General features: G+C 38.4%; 2 protein-coding genes across 2 annotated transcripts; both read left to right on the top strand.

Moving 5' to 3' along the window:
• The first annotated feature begins 1,323 nt into the window (after window positions 1-1,323).
• Window positions 1,324-5,865, top strand: LOC121790336 (protein TIC 100-like). The gene is made up of 11 exons (XM_042188582.1): window positions 1,324-2,013; window positions 2,842-2,913; window positions 2,997-3,086; window positions 3,177-3,350; window positions 3,697-3,787; window positions 3,886-3,948; window positions 4,026-4,092; window positions 4,200-4,303; window positions 4,383-4,509; window positions 4,590-5,356; window positions 5,444-5,865. Exons 1-11 carry the CDS (start codon window positions 1,391-1,393, stop codon window positions 5,747-5,749), a joined length of 2,484 nt encoding a protein of 827 aa, XP_042044516.1. The 5' UTR covers window positions 1,324-1,390; the 3' UTR covers window positions 5,750-5,865.
• A 6,749-nt stretch (window positions 5,866-12,614) lies between these two features.
• On the top strand, window positions 12,615-13,926 carry LOC121790335 (uncharacterized protein At4g22758-like). The gene is made up of 2 exons (XM_042188581.1): window positions 12,615-13,248; window positions 13,607-13,926. The coding sequence occupies exons 1-2, from the start codon at window positions 12,882-12,884 to the stop codon at window positions 13,783-13,785; spliced, it is 546 nt and encodes a 181-aa protein (XP_042044515.1). The 5' UTR covers window positions 12,615-12,881; the 3' UTR covers window positions 13,786-13,926.
• The last annotated feature ends 2,897 nt before the right edge of the window (window positions 13,927-16,823 follow it).

Raw genomic sequence — 16,823 nt, 5'->3', positions numbered from 1 at the left:
TGTAGGCCGACGTCCGTACAGCCACAAGGACACGATGGCTGTGTACAACACCTGGATCAGCGTCTCGTACGATCCCATCATCGGGAATCAACAAACCCGGAAGTGTTTATGGGAAAAGGTCACCGAGGCCTACAACGAGATTAAGCCGAAGGGGTCCCGACGCCGCACATTGAAGATGCTCCGTGCTCACTTTGACCGAGTCGACAGAGAGGTCAAAAAATTCTGCGGCATCTACAAGAACGAAGCGGCTCATTACCAAAGCGGAGCCATGGGAGCCGACATTCTGAGATCGGCTTTGCGAGTCTATTTCGAAGACACCGGCAAAGAATTCAGACATGTCGATGCTTGGGAGGCCGTCAAAGACGAGGAAAGGTGGGTCGGCGGTGTCCGGTCCTGCTCGGGCTCGACCTCGAAGTGCACGAAGCACACGGCGGGTGGCCAATACTCGTCTAGTGGAGGAGGTTCGGGCAGCGCCGCACAAGAGGTTGCCTTGCAGGAGGTTGAGGGCGCGACAGACGATGCCGGGGGTCCTCCCGTGGGCGTCGTCGGCCGCAAGGGACCTAGGCGGCGAAGGCGGCTAGATGGAGGAGGGGCCGAGGCGAATCAAGCCAGGCGGGCTCGGTCTCGAGCTCGAACACCCTATTGTCCATGTACTTGACCGCCACGATGGCGGACACTTCCCGCATGACGCCTCCACAATATCAAGCCCATCTTGTCGGAATTGAGTATATGGCAAGACAAATTGGTATTCCGCCTCCAGGTAGCTTGAGTGCACCGCCACCGCCTTCGGGGGATGATTCACCGGCGGAGTAGTTTTTTTAATTTCTATAAAATTGTATTTTAAATTATGTATTTTTTATTTTTTGGATTTTAATTATGTGTTTTTGTTTTGTTTTGTTTTGTTTTTTTGAATTTTAATTTGTATTTTATTTTATATTGTAATTTTATTTTATTTAATGAAATGCGTTTTTATTAATTGAATTTGTTGGAAATAAAAAGAAAAAATGAAATTGAATGAATAGTAAGTTAAGAGATGATTAAGAGATGAAAGGTTGCAGGTTCTGTCTCTTAGTTAAGATCTCTTAGTTAAGAGTTGTAGTGAAAAGTAAAGTGGGGATGAGATGATTAAGAGATGGATAACAGCCGTTGCAGATGGCCTTGTAGTGCTTCCCACAATTTGCCTCGGAAGAAAGCAAATAATTAAGTGGTACAGAATGAATTGACAAAAAACTAAGGTACAAGCCCACCGAAGCACAGCTCGGTACAACCAGCCAATGCAGTTGAGACTCATCGTTAACACAGACAAAAACCCCATAATTCTTCTTCCTCTCTTCCCTCTTTCAACCCTCCTTACCTTATCTTCTCCCCATTTCTCTCTCACTCACCGACAATGGCGACCGAAGAAGCTCCAAACGAATTCGAAAATCCACAATACGACTCCGACGCCGACGCCGACTCCGCGCCCGCCCCAATCGAGTCCTCCGCCTCCTCCGATTCCGACTCCAACTCCGAATCCGACGACGAGCCCCTGAGCTACCTCCGCCCCGACGGCAAGATTCAGAAAATCGACGACGGCTCCGACGCTGAGAACATCCCCGAGGTGAACACGCGCCGCTTCGCCAGAGTCCTGAACTCGAAGCGCCTCCGGAGAGAAGAGGAGGAGGAGGAAGAGGACGCGGAGTATCCGGAGGACCAATTCGACTTCCCGCCCGACCCGGAGAACTGGAAGGAGGAGGATTTGAAGGAGCTGTGGGCGGATGCTCCGATTGGGATGAAGAAGCCGGGCTGGGACCCGCACCAGGTGGATGAGGAGGAGGAGGAGGTGATAAGCGAGGAGATTAAGGCCGGGCGCGACCCGCCGATTGCCCCGTTTTATGTACCGTACAGGAAGCCTTATCCGGTGATTCCGGATAATCATTATGATATTTCGAACCCAAAGGCGGTGGTTGAGGAGCTTGATAGGATTGAGGAGTTTTTGATTTGGGTTAGCTTCATTTTCGAGGATGGGAGCACGTGAGTGCTCTAATTTTCCCTCTTTCTTGGGGGGGTTTTGAAGTGTGAATTTGATTATTATTAGTACTATTTGTTGTTGTGATTTCATTGATCATGAATGTGAAGTGAATTGGTTATGTGACTCTTGGTGTATAGATTGGATTAGGTATTAGGAAATATGTGAGAATTGTTTCAATTATCTGAGCAATCACACACTCACATTGTAGTGAATTATAATATATAGTTTGACTGCTTGTTTTGTTAGCTTGATTTTGTGAATTTTCCTATTCAGCGGCCTTTAAGCTGGTTAATGATTTGACCATCTTAGACTTGTAGTCATTGTTCTTGAAGTTCAAATGCAAACTAGTTCCTTTGTTTTAGGTGCTTTTGGATGGATATTACTTTTCATGACTGGATCGCTGATGAGAACTTCTGTGTAGAATATCAAACCTTATTTCATATTTAGTTGCAAACTAGGGAAATAGTTTGTCATCCTCCGGTATCTTTGATGTGGAGGAGTTTTGATGTTGAATAGAGTGCTTCTATGATAGTTATCTGCATTGTTAATATAGTGGTTTGCTTATAATCTTGTTTCATCTAGAAATAGTTTTACGATGATTAGCAATCTAGTCATAGTAGTAATGATGTTTTTTCAATTACAATTCTTCATTTTGTAAATGATTGAGCTTGGTTTTTACTTTTCATTAGTCTGCGATGCTGCTCTGATTACCGGTCAATGGCTATGATGAAATTGTCCAATTTTCTTTGTTGCAAGGCTGAGAGCATGCATTTAGTGGATTTAGCGACTTATTGCGGACTATGTGTTTATAACTAAGTTATTATTTATAGGTATGAAGGTACTGTCTGGGATGATATGGCCCATGGGAAAGGGGTTTACACAGCTGAGCAAGGCTTAGTCAGGTTTGCAAAAAAATTGAGTTTTGTCCGATGTCCATTTATGCCTTTACAATTACAGAATCTCAAACACTAATTACTGCTTGTAGGTATGAAGGAGAATGGCTCCAAAACCAAATGGAAGGTCATGGAGTGGTTGAAGTGGAGATTCCGCATATGGAGCCTATTCCGGGTTCCAAGTACTTCTCCTACTGCTTCGAACTCATGACACCTAACAGAACCATAGTCATTAAATGCTTTATTTAGTTAATTCTCGTGGTTTCTTCCAGGCTTGAAGCTAAGATGAGAGCTGAAGGGGAAATCATATCAAGAGATTTTATGTCACCAGAAGATAGGGAGTGGCTGGAGAAGGATATTGAAGATAGTGTGCGTTTCACTAATGGGGAGTATGAAATTCCTTTTTATGAAAATGAGGAGTGGGTCCGGCAATTTGGACAGAAACCGTAAGTCTTCTATTCTTTCTTATAAATAGCACATAGAAGCTTGATGTGTCAAACTTTGACTCACATTATGATGGTTGGAGCAAGCCTTTCGGTGTCCGTCTCCTTCTCATCATCCTCCAGTTTCCCATTCCCTATGAGTTTGATCATCATTAATCTAAGATGTTTCGTGGTTCATTTTGACTTTCTTAGTGGACTAATGTGAAATGTTAGTTTGTCGTCCCTTTTAGTACATGTTCTGCTCTTAGAGTTAGTGTCATTGCGTGTGTATGTTGATAGAATGTCGAGCTTGCTCCCTGAAATTCTCAAATTGCTGCCTATCTGATTTTTCAATAATAATGGGGGCCAGGGAGAAAGGTAGATACCGATATGCTGGTGAATGGAAACACGGTAGGATGCACGGTTGTGGTGTATATGAAGTTAATGAGCGAACAACCTGGGTGAGTATTCACTATTGCTGTTGCTTTTCTTGATTTTCCATTATAAGGGCTGGAACAAATTTGACCTAAAATTCTTAAATTCTTGCTTACATGACCAGGGTCGATTCTATTTTGGGGAACTTATGAATGATGAGAATGGTTGTGATGCAGAAGTATCGGCGGTAATAATACAAATTTTTTATTTCTGCTGATTCCTCTCTGAAAATTTAAACAGTGAACTTAAAGTATGTTACTTCAGCTCCATTCAGGCATCGCAGAGGTTGCAGCTGCTAAGGCGCGCATGTTCATCAACAAGCCTGATGGAAGTAAGTCTCGCTGACTGTTCACCAATGTGTTAGTTGTTTAGGTGCAAGATAAGATTGTTGCTGATCTCCTTTCCTTACTCTGAGACTTTCGTTGCTAATTCTTGCAGTGATCAGAGAAGATAGAGGTCCGTATTCTGATCCCCAACATCCCTACTTATATGAAGAAGAGGATGTATGGATGGCACCGGGATTCATCAATCAGTTCTACGAGGTTACTCTCATATTAAGATGAGAAATTTATTAGGTTGCAAACCTGCTTCAAGTTGTGAACTTAACTGTCGATTTTGCAGGTTCCGGATTACTGGAAAACGTATGTCCATGAGGTGGACGAGGAGAGGGGGATGTGGTTGAACTCGTTCTATAAAGCTCCACTTCGCCTACCCATGCCTTCTGAACTCGAGTATTGGTGGTCAAAATGTACGTTTCGATATCTCGCTGTACTACTCATGATGTCACTTGAATGGCTCTTGCTGATTGACCCTTGTTCTGTTCATCAGACGAAGAGCCAGAATTTGTGCTGATTAATAAAGAACCCGAACCCGATCCTGAAGATCCCTCGCAAATGATTTACACTGAAGATCCCGTGATTCTGCATACTCCGACTGGTAGAATTATAGACTACGTGGATGATGAGGAACACGGGATCAGGCTATTTTGGCAGCCTGCTGCTACGAAGGAGGGCGAAGAGCCCAACCCCGACGATGCTGTGTTTCTTCCACTCGGCATGGATGAATTTTACGGCCGCGAAGTCAGTGCTCCGGAGGATACCTGGCAGATACGCCTGATGAAATCGTTGGAAAGTAAAGGCACGTCGTTGCTGAGTGGGTTGGAGAAATGGGCAGAAGAGAAGAAGAAAGCCAGAGAGGATAAGCTGGAGATGATGAAAAAAGAAATGGAATTGATGGAAGCTGAAATGGAATTGAAAGAAGCCATTCAAGAATTGGATGAGGAGCTCAAGATGTTGCAGCAAGAGGAGGAGAATAAAGCGGGAGAGGAAGAAGAAGAGGAGGAGGAGCGCGTTGAGGAGGAGAAACGAGCTTCGGTCTCTGAGCCAACAGCCCAAGCCGACCAAACGCCTCCAGTAGTCGAGGAGAAAGATGAAGACGAGGATGAAGAGGACGAGGATGATGATGTTACGGGTTCCAGCTTCGGATCAGTCCAAGGGCAGAGCTCCACGAATAAAGACGACAAGGGTGGCAGATTTGGAAAATCAACATTTGCAGCATCTTCTCTCACCTTTGGTAGCCCTAATCTTTTTTCCATGGTAAGAAAGCTCCGAACTATTATTGAATGAATATTATTACTCCATATATTACTCAATTTGTGTCACCTCTCTCTCTCTCATTGACAGGTACCAAGAAATTTACAGAACCAGTTCTTGAGCTGGAAAGAGGGAAGGTTCCGAAAGGAACACGCGATTCCCACACGCAATCATGAAGAACGATGCAAGTTGCTGAATGCATCGAGTGTTGGGTTTCCCCTCACCGGGAAAAGCTTGAAGATGAGTTGGGCGGGGCAACGGATGATGTCTTATCATGTGCAACGTGCCACCGAGCCGAGCTTGAGAAATCGCGTGAAGGCGAAAGCTTGGAAGGAGGCAGGATCTGCTGTGGAGCTGAGCATATTGTCATTCCATACACCATTGCCTCTGACGTGAGTGAAACTCGAGTTGTATCCATTTTTTGTAGTGACTGCGGCTGCTTAACGCAAGATTTCAACTCTCTTTAAATGTCAAATTAAATGAGTTGTATTTCAACTCGTCATTTTTTGTTATTTTGAGCTTATGCATGTATTAACATCTTCAATAAGAGGTAAAATTTAATTCATTTTTGTACTTGTAATTATACTAATAAAATAAAAATACACACTCCCTTAATTGACTCTTTTTTTGACATATCAATTTTAACTTTAAATCATATAAATACTGAAAGAAACAATCATGTTTCGAAGTTTATGGTGAGGAGAAGCTCTTTTTCATTTTTTTTTCTTTTTTTATGGTGAGGAGAAGCTCTCACGAATTAAATAAGTTAGTATTTGTAAGTTGATAAATTATTTGTAAGTTGATAAATTATTTCACAAGAAAAACACGGAGTAAGATAATACTGGAAACCTACCTCATCCAATAATCTAGAAACGCGTGTCCAATAAGACTTGTTTAATCAAGAAACGGAAAAACCTACCTTAACCAATGAAAATGGGGCCACGTCTTTAATAATAACAACAATTTTCCACCTATTTTTTTTTCAGATAACCAAATGTTGTTTTCGAACAAATAACTTTCAAAACGGCTTGTGGATGTCTATTTGGACAATCCAATACAAAGAGCAATAAATATGAATGAGTTTTGATGAAATGCGTGATTCATCAAATAGCAACACATCACGTTAAAGTGTTCAGTCACTCAAGATTATTTTCATGTGAGATTTTTTATATTGAATTGAACTGAATTATTCGAAATCAGTATTATCACATGGAAAAGACCAAGACTAATAATTCTATGTTGATTGTGTGGTGCATCAGTTAGAACGTGACACATTAAGGTGTTCAGTTACTTAAGATTAAATTGATCGAGAAAAGCCGATATTTGATCGAAAATATTCAAAATTGGTTTTGTCACGTAGGAAATGCTAAGACTTAGCAAGACTAATTCTACTTGGCATTATCCTAAATTAAAATATAACGTCAAGTCAATCGAACTTAACGAGACTTAATCTTATCTAATACATCAAACCAAATTGTAGGGATCAGACGTAGATCAGATTCACAAATTACCAAAACCTCTTTGTTCTTCATCAAAGAGCTCAGTCAAACTCTAACCACGCGACTGATTTACATTCAATGTTTACAAAAACTTAAATACATAATAGAGTTCTATCTACTACACAAGATCAAGATCCTCTTCTAGATCGAGCTTCTTTCACCTGCACACTCAACAAACATATCAGTATCACAAGGAACAGATCCTCTCGGATCTAACACACTAACACGAGTAAACACAAGAAATATGCAAAGAACACAGAAGAAACTGATGCTTCAGCTCAGACACCCGCCGATAGCACAGGCCTATTCTCAAGAGCTCAGATCCAAAGGAGCACAACTGAATCTACCAGTGGTTAACCTCACACTCCAGATTCCAGCGTCAACAGACTCCACAAAACCAGATCTATCACCTCTGAGAACGAACTCACACAGAAACATTCAAACACCAAAACCCTAGTTTCACCAACACTTCAGCAACCGAAGTGGTTGCCTTCTCTGCTACTGTAGCAAGGTCTACTACACTTCCAACCGTGAGAAGTCACAAAACCGCCGGAGAACCGTCGGAGAAGGAAGCAGAAAGAGAGAAGAAGAGAGTTTCTGAGAGCATCGAGAGAGTAAGAGAGAGAGAGTGTAGAGTTAGGAATGATGAAAGCCAAAAGACTAACCTCTCACATAACAAACACACATCACAATCCGACGGCTAAGAACCTTGATCCGGGTGAGAGTACACGTGGCTGCATCTGGAGTAAGAGGCATAAGTTTTTGGGCCAAGCCCAATCCAACTTCACATGGGCCATTACAAAACAATCAGCCCAACATGAGAGTCCACCAATATCAGAGCCCTGGTTCAAGGGCTGGGCCTGTGTGGCTCGGGGTTCGATGGGTTGCGCTTGCAAGTTCTCCGATGTCTCTGCGTGAGCTCGACCAAGACTTGTGGTGACCTGATGACCTTGTAACATGGGGGCACAGACATGTGGTCTTGGTCTGGTGGTCTTGGTTTGAGGGGAGGATTGTGGTGAAGCAAACCATATCCCACATCGGAGAATGAACAAGAGCTGCAAGCATATAAATGGGCTACCCCAACTCCATTAGTATGAGGCTTTTTGGGGAGTACCCCAAGAGCAAAACCGTGAGGGCATTGCCCAAAGCGGACAATATCATACTAATGTGGAGTTCGGGTGTGCACCACCGGGAACCCAACACAAATAACCGAGAATGTCCGAGATGCAATACGTAACATCGTTTGGATTGAAAGATTAAATGAAGACACGTAAGAAATCTAATAAAATTATTAATGGCTCGTATTGTGATAGTTTGTTTAATATATTGACTGCATCAAATTGTAATTAACAAGTCATGTGTCGAAATGAGTTGAATTGTCATTTGTCACACAAAAGGGTGCAAGCAAAAGTATATGGCGATTAAAAAATAAACTATAACCACAAATACAAATTGATTGGATTATTAAATAATAGTACTATTGATTGGTTTATTAAATAATAATGTAATTATAGAATATACATTCCGTGGAAGAATATGGATACGAAATCGTATTGGATCAAATGTATGTTATATACCTAACCTTTAATTGCTGAAATTTCATTATCATCGTAAAAATAGAAAAACTTTGGGTTCTTACGTTAATTATTGTAATGCGTTTGCACCGCACGCATCTACAAAAAAAGTTGGTTCTTAATTACGTTAATAATTGTATTGGTATTGACATATAAAAACAAATGGGAAACTATTCTAGCAAAAATGTTAAAACCCCATACCCAACTCCCAAGGCCTCCCACATCCCGACATGACAATATTGTGATGATATTCAATCATGTTATGCAGTAGCCCGCTAAGAAGATGGGCCATAAACGAATGGGAAACTAGAGTATTTAGTTGTCTACCATTTTATACCTAGTTTGCGTAATAGTTAACACAACTATATACTGGACATAAGAAATTAAAGAATCATGTTAAGGTTTCATACCACTTTTTATATTCTGATTAGAATATTTTTATATCCTAATTTTCCACAATAAAAAGCAATGTTAAACCAAACATCTAGTTTGGTATGAGGCAACATGGCTTAGTAAAATGGGAGATTCTGATCTAGAACGTACTCGATCAAGTTAAAGTCAATAGTAGGACGATCGTCTTAATGCGAACATTGAACACTATGATGTGCTCAGATTATGACATGTCCGAGAGAAAATGTGTGCTTGGAACAACAATCTCGCAATTTCTCATGCAGGCTATTTGCGCCAAAAACATCCAATGACTTTGACTGCGATCGTAAAAAGCTCGGTAAATGCACTATTTTTTTTTCCCTTCTAGTCAATCCTCTCGTCCTCGGAAAATGCTTGGAATTTTTGTTATTAGCTCAAAAAGTGCTCAAAAGATACCAATAATGGTATGCGATCGGTAATGTATGCTCGATAAAGCCATTTTTTGTAGGATTTAGTAAACAAATTATTTGACCAATGTATTGGGAACAAAGCCATTTTTTGTAGGATTTAGTTAACAAATTATTTGACCAATGTATTGGGAACAAAATAATATACTAGTAATATATACAATTTAGATATTTATATTTTCTTCATTAATTTAATGTAAGTGAGCAAGATATAAAAGTATGATCCCATTTTAAAAAATAAATTTAAGTTTATTACTCTAGAGGAATAAAAGGTAAATACTCGTAGTAAGTTCTGGAGCCCACTAGTCAAGTAGCCATCTAGTGCGCATAAGAGTCAAAAACAATTAATTCGAGGTCTATTTATTGGTTTTTTTATCAAGCATATGTAATCGCTTATTTTTATGGAAAATCGGTATGTGTGGTGTAACATTAAACTAAATAAAAATAAGGGTAAGAGGCTAAGAATAAGAGAGGTGCATGTGGCGAATGATGCATAGAATGACTACCAAACTTTTAGTGCGCCATTCGTCCAGAGTCTTTGTCCTAGCGGCAATGAGCTTAGACATTATTGCATGAGGTGCCACATCAGTTGTAATTTCCTCCTATCTATAGTATATGCAGTTGTAATTTCCTCCTTATCTATAGTATATGAGTTTATTTCAGTTGTAATTTAGGGAGTTAATTTAAAAAAAAACTTTTAGTGCGCCTTATTTCAGTTGTAATTTAGGGAGTTAATTTAAAAAAAAAAAACTTTTAGTGCGCCGCACCATTCCCACGCGGCTCATGAAATTACCATGACACACCAACCACATAGCTTACCTGAATAAATATTAGTACTACTAGTATTTAAAAAAATAAAGATGTTAGAGCAACTCCAAGGCAGGAGGTAAATGAGAAGGTAAATCATGATAACTGTCAAATTTACCTCTTTTTGACAGGAAAACAGTCTCCAAGGGGAGAGGTAAATGGGAAGGTATTATACCTTTTTCCCATTTTGAGGAGGTATCTTTACCTCTCCACCAAAGAGAAGGTAAAATAGAAAAAACTAATTTTGACATTGGCGGGAGATAAAAGTTGCGGCAAAACCACTACAATAAAACTGAACATATATTGAATTCTATGAAATTGGTTGTTAGTTTTATGAAATTAATTCCACCAACAAGAAACAGAATACTATTAAATTCTAAACCCTAATTTTCGAAATAAATAGACACCAAGAATAGACTTTCACCTCATTCACTTCTACTTCCAAAGCCAAGCAATTCCTTTTCAATATCAAGCAAACAAAAATCAAAGGCGTAAATATAGAAAATAATATAGGAGAAAGAGATCTGTGAGATTGGGGTAGTGCTTTGGTTATTTGCTTGAGCGATTGCGCCGAGATTTGTGAGATTGGGGAAGTGCTTTGGTTATTTGCTTGAACGTTGCGCCGCCTTCGTTCTGTAGAACAGGCTGTGATTTTTTGTTAAATAGGGAGTATATATATTGGGTTCAAGTACCGTCGCATTATATCTAATAGTTTAGGAGTTTTTTATGTTTTATATATTTGTTTAATACTTTATATCATTTGATGGATTATTTATTTAATATTTAATATTTTATGTTTAGATTATGGTTTAAATATATCTCTTTAATTTGTGCAGATGGATTTTTCATAAAATGATTCTGAGTCTCTCACAAATTTATTGACAAGAGAACACTCCGTTGATTTAGCCGATGATTATGGTGATTTTGGGACAAGTTTTGAAACCGACACTTCAAATGTTGTTTCTCCTACAACACGAAAAGGCAACGAAGTTCAAGTTTCTCCCGTGAAGATGATCAACTTTTGATTGCGGCGTATCTTCATACAAGTAAAGATTCGGCTACTGGAAACGGACAAAATGCTACTACATTCTGGGGAAGGATAGAAAAATATATTGACGATAATGGAGGTTTTTCCACCCAACGTAGTTTATCTACAATCAAAACGCGTTGGAGAGATATTAACAAACAATGCTCCAAATTTGTTGGAGTTTACAGTCAAAATGCGTTGGAGAGATATTAACAAACAATGATAGAACTTAAGATATTACCGTTGCAGCAGTAGTCTAGCAACTAATATTTTAAAAAAATAATCATTTACCTTTTCATATACCTTTTATCCTTGGAGTTGCTTGCTTTTTGGAAAGGTATATTGCACTTTCTGAGAAGGTATAAACATGATATACCATTTTCATTTACCTTCTCCCCTTGGAGTTGCTCTTATAATACTCTCTCTAACTCATTCAAATGTCCATATTTTTTAATTACACGAGATTTTAGGAGAAATTGTTAAATAGAGCAAGTAGAAAGTAAAATGTAGTTGAATATTTAACGATGAAAGGGAATAGCGTGAATTATTTTGAAATATACAAATAGGCATTTTAAATAGAATAAATTAAAAAGAAAATGTGGATACATTAAATGGGATGGAGGGAGTACTGTGATTTGTATATTGTTTGATGCTAGTGTTTGTCATATACTATATGAAAAGTTGATTCGACAAATAGTAAACAATTAAGATATGGAATAATATGTGGGGTGTTGATGTGTACTATAATGGGTTAGCTAGGCAATAAAAAACTCTATACTAATGAATCCACAACACTTTAATAAATGAGTGATGTTAAATTATAAAGAATGAAATGAAGAAATCAAAATAACGGTAATAATAATTGAAGAAATTATTTTTCTGACACAAATTTATTTGGTCTCCCTTTATTGAGTCACCATTTTGATTACTTTTCGTTGAGTGATGTGTATAGTATCTAATGTGTAACACATGTAATTTGTCTTTTATTTATTCCATTTTAATTAAGAATTATTTACATTTGCATAAGCAATAGAATTTGTCTATCAATAAAAAAACTCACTAATTTCTTTCTATTTTAGAATCTTCTTCGTTTAACGTCGTCGGTTTAATTTTTCATTAACAATACTCCATGATGTTCATTATCCGAAGAATACTTCCGGTTTAATTTTTCATTAACTACTCCATGATGTTCATTATCCGAAGAATACTTCGTCTATCCATACATATTACTATATCGGTAGACAATCATTTGATCCATAAAAATTAATCTTGTTTATTTATAGTAAGTTTTTCTTATAATAATGTCAGATTTTTCAGTATGCTAAGAATTTTTTTCATATGTCTGTAATCAATAGCTACAGACAATTGATATTTTAAAAAATATCTTTTTTATTTTTAGTACTACTAAATTTCTCTCGCTAATGATATTGGTGTAATATTTTATTGACAATATTTGATGACGTTGAATTCACTGTGAAGTATTGGATGGATAGACTATTAAAATTTGATTAATAGAGAATCAACCTATATCCCATCTTTACACTGTCTATAAAAATCCCTTTCCCACTTTATTTAGTTTCTCATAATCATTTCTCTCAATTATAATTAACTTTCTTTTACTTCGCGATTACGAATACTTATTTTCCGGTTATGTCCGTTGATGGTCGCCGGAAACCTGAGAGCTCCTCCGTCTTCACTGCTCTCAGTTTCCCCTGCCTCAGGTAACCGTCGATCTCTCACCACGTATATAATCACTTACAGAAAGCTACTGTATATCACTCTCTAATGCCGTCGCCGAAGAAGCACCGGAAATTAGGAAGCCAGGACAAGAGCAGGAAGGGGAGGTCGTCGCACGATCTGAGAGGCGTCTGCCTCGCGGCGGAGATTCCGCCGACGCCGAGGACGGTGCCGGATTTGCTGACCGGTAGCGGATCCGCGGCGGTGACGCCGCCGAAGCTGACGAAGCTGCTTCTCCACGTGACTATTCAGAGGAGCCTCGGCGCCGTGAGGGTGGTGATGCCGCCGGAGGCGACGGCGGAGGATCTGATCGTCGCAGCGCTCCGGCAGTACGAGAAGGAGGCGCGGCTGCCTCTCATCCGATCCAGCGACGCATCTGGATTCGACCTTCATTACTCTCAATTTAGCTTGGAGAGTAAGTTTCTGATTCCATTACTTTTGTACATTCGTTAAATTCGGAGATTTGTATTTTCAATATTTTGATTTTTGAGTAATTAATTCAGTATTGGATAAACTCATAAACATCAACTAATTCAACGCGATTGTTTCCGTTGAAATCGTTGTGTGATTTTTTTTTGTTTCGTTCATTCAATTCGGAAAATGAAATTTTCAATAGTTTGATTTTTAAGTAATTAATTGAGTTTGGATAAACAGAAACTAATTCAACGCGATTGCTTCCATTGAAATTGTTGGTGAATTATTTATTAGTAATTGCAACAAATAATAAAATATACTTAATGGTCTGTTATTTACTTTACTTAATATCGATGTAGGCTTGGATAGGGAAGAGAAGTTGGTGTCGTTGGGATCAAGGAACTTCTTTCTGTTCCCGAAGAAAGCGGCGGAGGCAACCGCCGCCGAAAGCGGCGGTGGTGCGGTGGCGAGATGCTCAAATGAAGCGGATAACGGCAACGAGTTCCCGTGGCTGAGATTTATGGAGTTCTCGCTGTAGATTGCGTCGGAATTAACTGTGGAATTGTATATATTTGTGTAATTATTAATTAGAATAATATCTCTAGATTGACAGAAAAAGTTTGGCTTATTATTTCAGCAAATTTAATGTGACAGTTATTTATAGAACAGTGTCACGAAATTGATGTCACTAGTTATAAATTTGATTTAATTTTAACTTAGATGTCCACTAGTAATATAATTGTCGCATGTGGGATGATGTCGACCATCTGCCGACTTGACTCCATATCAAATTTTCTTAGGTATATTAACTTTGTCGGCTGTTCTCCTGCATTAATTTTAGGGCAAATTGATGAAAATACTATCACGAAATTTATGGAATTTGGTTTGTATACAACTTAAAATATTGTTGTAACAATTTTTTATAAATAAACAATTTAGATTGTTTGCATATACTACTATATTGTTAATAAGTAGGTGTGTTGTTTTAATGATGTAGAGTAGTACTACTTGCTATATTCAAAACTTAAAAAGTTCTGATGTTGAGCAAAAAAATCAAGCCCAGTAGAAAAGCCCAAAATGAATGCCAAAGCCCACAATTAGTCTTTCCTCTTTTTCAGTTATTATACAACAATCACTTGCCTTTAAACTATGAATCATTGGTCACTAATATTACGAATTACTATTATTGAATCATTTTTCACAAACTTAACACTTAGTTATAAAAATCATGAACTATAATCATATTTCCCACAGTTAACTACTTTGCGAAATCGAATCATATGCGGAACATAACATTGTTTAGATAGACTAATCAGGCAGAAAAAGCAATGGTGTCATTTTTTATAGCGATGAACTTGTAAATAATATCGTTTCACACAAGTATTACGATTGAGTATCAACAAAAAAATTTCTCTATCTTTATACTGTTGGTTTCTGGGATTACAAGAGATAACAGTAGGGCGTAATATAACCCAAAAGAAGGAATACAAATGGAAAACTGAACTGAAATTACAACTGAAAAATTGAAACAACTAAACCGTGAAGTTTGATAGCCGAGTCGAGGAGGCCTCTTCCCGCAAGACGAGATACGCCCCGATAGTGCTCTCGGTTTGGCGTGTCGTCCCCAATGGTAAAACGGCTACGTCTCTGGTGAAGCAGCAGCGCTATCAGCAGAGCTCAGGCGAACTGGATGGAGGAGAGGACAAAGCTTCGACAGAAAGACAATGCAGAGAGGGAGAGAGTTTATGATGCAAATGCTTGTGAATGTTGTACTGAGATGCATGGAATGACTAGCCTATTTATAGACTCAGTCCACTGTTGGGGGGTCAACAGCCATGATGGCTGTCATCATTGCGAGACTGTGCCGAACGTTACGACCGTTACGATAGCTTGTGGCAGGCGTGTGCCTTTCGCGTGTGGAGCGTGTGGATTTCTCACGTGGCAGCCGTGTAGGCTTCGACTGAGCCACGCTTGACAATGTGTCAAGCCACTTGGATTGTTGACTCGGCGGTGGTCTAAAAAGATTATTAATGGTCCAGACCCAAGCCTAAAGACCAATTTCCAAGTCCGGGATCGGGACCGGGACCGGGACCGCGAGCACGGGCTCGGGCGGGCGGGCGGCGGCGGCGCGCGCGTGTGCGCGCGTGTGGGCTCTTTCACCCATCTTGGTCCACTATAATTATTAAGTAGCATAAAGTCACTTAATTTAAACACATTAAAAGATGTGTTACTTCTCAAATGTGGGATAATTAACACTAGTTAATTATTCTCTAAGCTCAAACTCCAAGCTTTAATTAAAAGCTAATTATGCCAACTTTAATCCACTATTTCTCACTCACCGGAAATCGGATTTGAGAAAGTGAATATACTTCATTTATCTACGTAAAATGTAGATCGACTCTATATCATTTAATTTAACAAAATTAAATGTCTCGTCACATTTATTATTTGGTCAAAATCCATTGACCGGGCATATTTAATCCATGACTTTTACATCTACAAAATTTTCGATTGAGTTCTCAGTGACATGGATTATTAGATTAGATTAGATTGGATTGGATCAATTAGGGGCAGATTTATCCGGTAGCATTTATTATAGCAATCTCATATTCAAGCAAAATTTTTACAATCAATTTTTGTGTTCGTGAATTATTTAAAATTTGGCCACAATTCGTCATATGAGGGACCAATAATCCTTGAAATTTTAATATAAAGTCTAAATTACCCATGAATCAGAGCATCCGCAATTAGGGGTGGGAAATTATACCGAAATACCGTAATACTGAACTTACCGTACCGGAAAAATACCGAAAATACCTATTTTTCGGTATACCGCAGTTTCCGGTACGGTATGATACCGTACCGGTACGGTATGATACCGTACCGCAGTGTTTCGGTACGGTAACGGTATCAATTTTTCTATACCGCGGTATACCGAATCCACGGTATACCGGTATACCGTGGTATACCGGTATACCGATAGATTATTATATATATATATATTAATATTAAATATGTTGTAATATATATATTACATTTTATATATATATATTATATTAAAAAAAATTAATACATCAATTAATACAATAAAATTAAACATTCAAACGATAATTTATTCAAACAAATTCAAATTAACCTGAATTATTTTTTTATCAACTCAATCTATTAAATATAATAAACACAATAGCACATAACACCGAAAGAAGATTGGAAATACGATATCGGGAATATGTTTCAACAGAGCACATTTGAAAGAATTTGTATTAACTCACACCATTTAGTATATGATTCTTTGTGTAACGTCATATTCAAAATATACAAAGTAATTAAAAATTTTGTTTTATTCTTCGTCCCACTTCATAAAATGTCAATTAAAAATATGTGCAACTGAAAATGAATCAAATCAGTTAATTAGTGTTTAATTCATTGTATGTTATCTTATTTTATATACTACTTAAATTGAAGGATGAATAAATAGGATACTCATCATAACCAACAAATGAGCCAAATTTTGATATATGTTGAATTTTAGTATTTTCACATTAAAAAAATTATTATTTGCTAGTATTTTAAAAT

The sequence above is a fragment of the Salvia splendens genome, unplaced genomic scaffold, assembly GCF_004379255.2.
Source record: "Salvia splendens isolate huo1 unplaced genomic scaffold, SspV2 ctg480, whole genome shotgun sequence".
Lineage (NCBI taxonomy): Eukaryota > Viridiplantae > Streptophyta > Magnoliopsida > Lamiales > Lamiaceae > Salvia > Salvia splendens.
The sequence above is the reverse complement of the archived record's forward strand: the minus strand, read 5'-3'. Positions and strand labels throughout refer to the sequence as shown.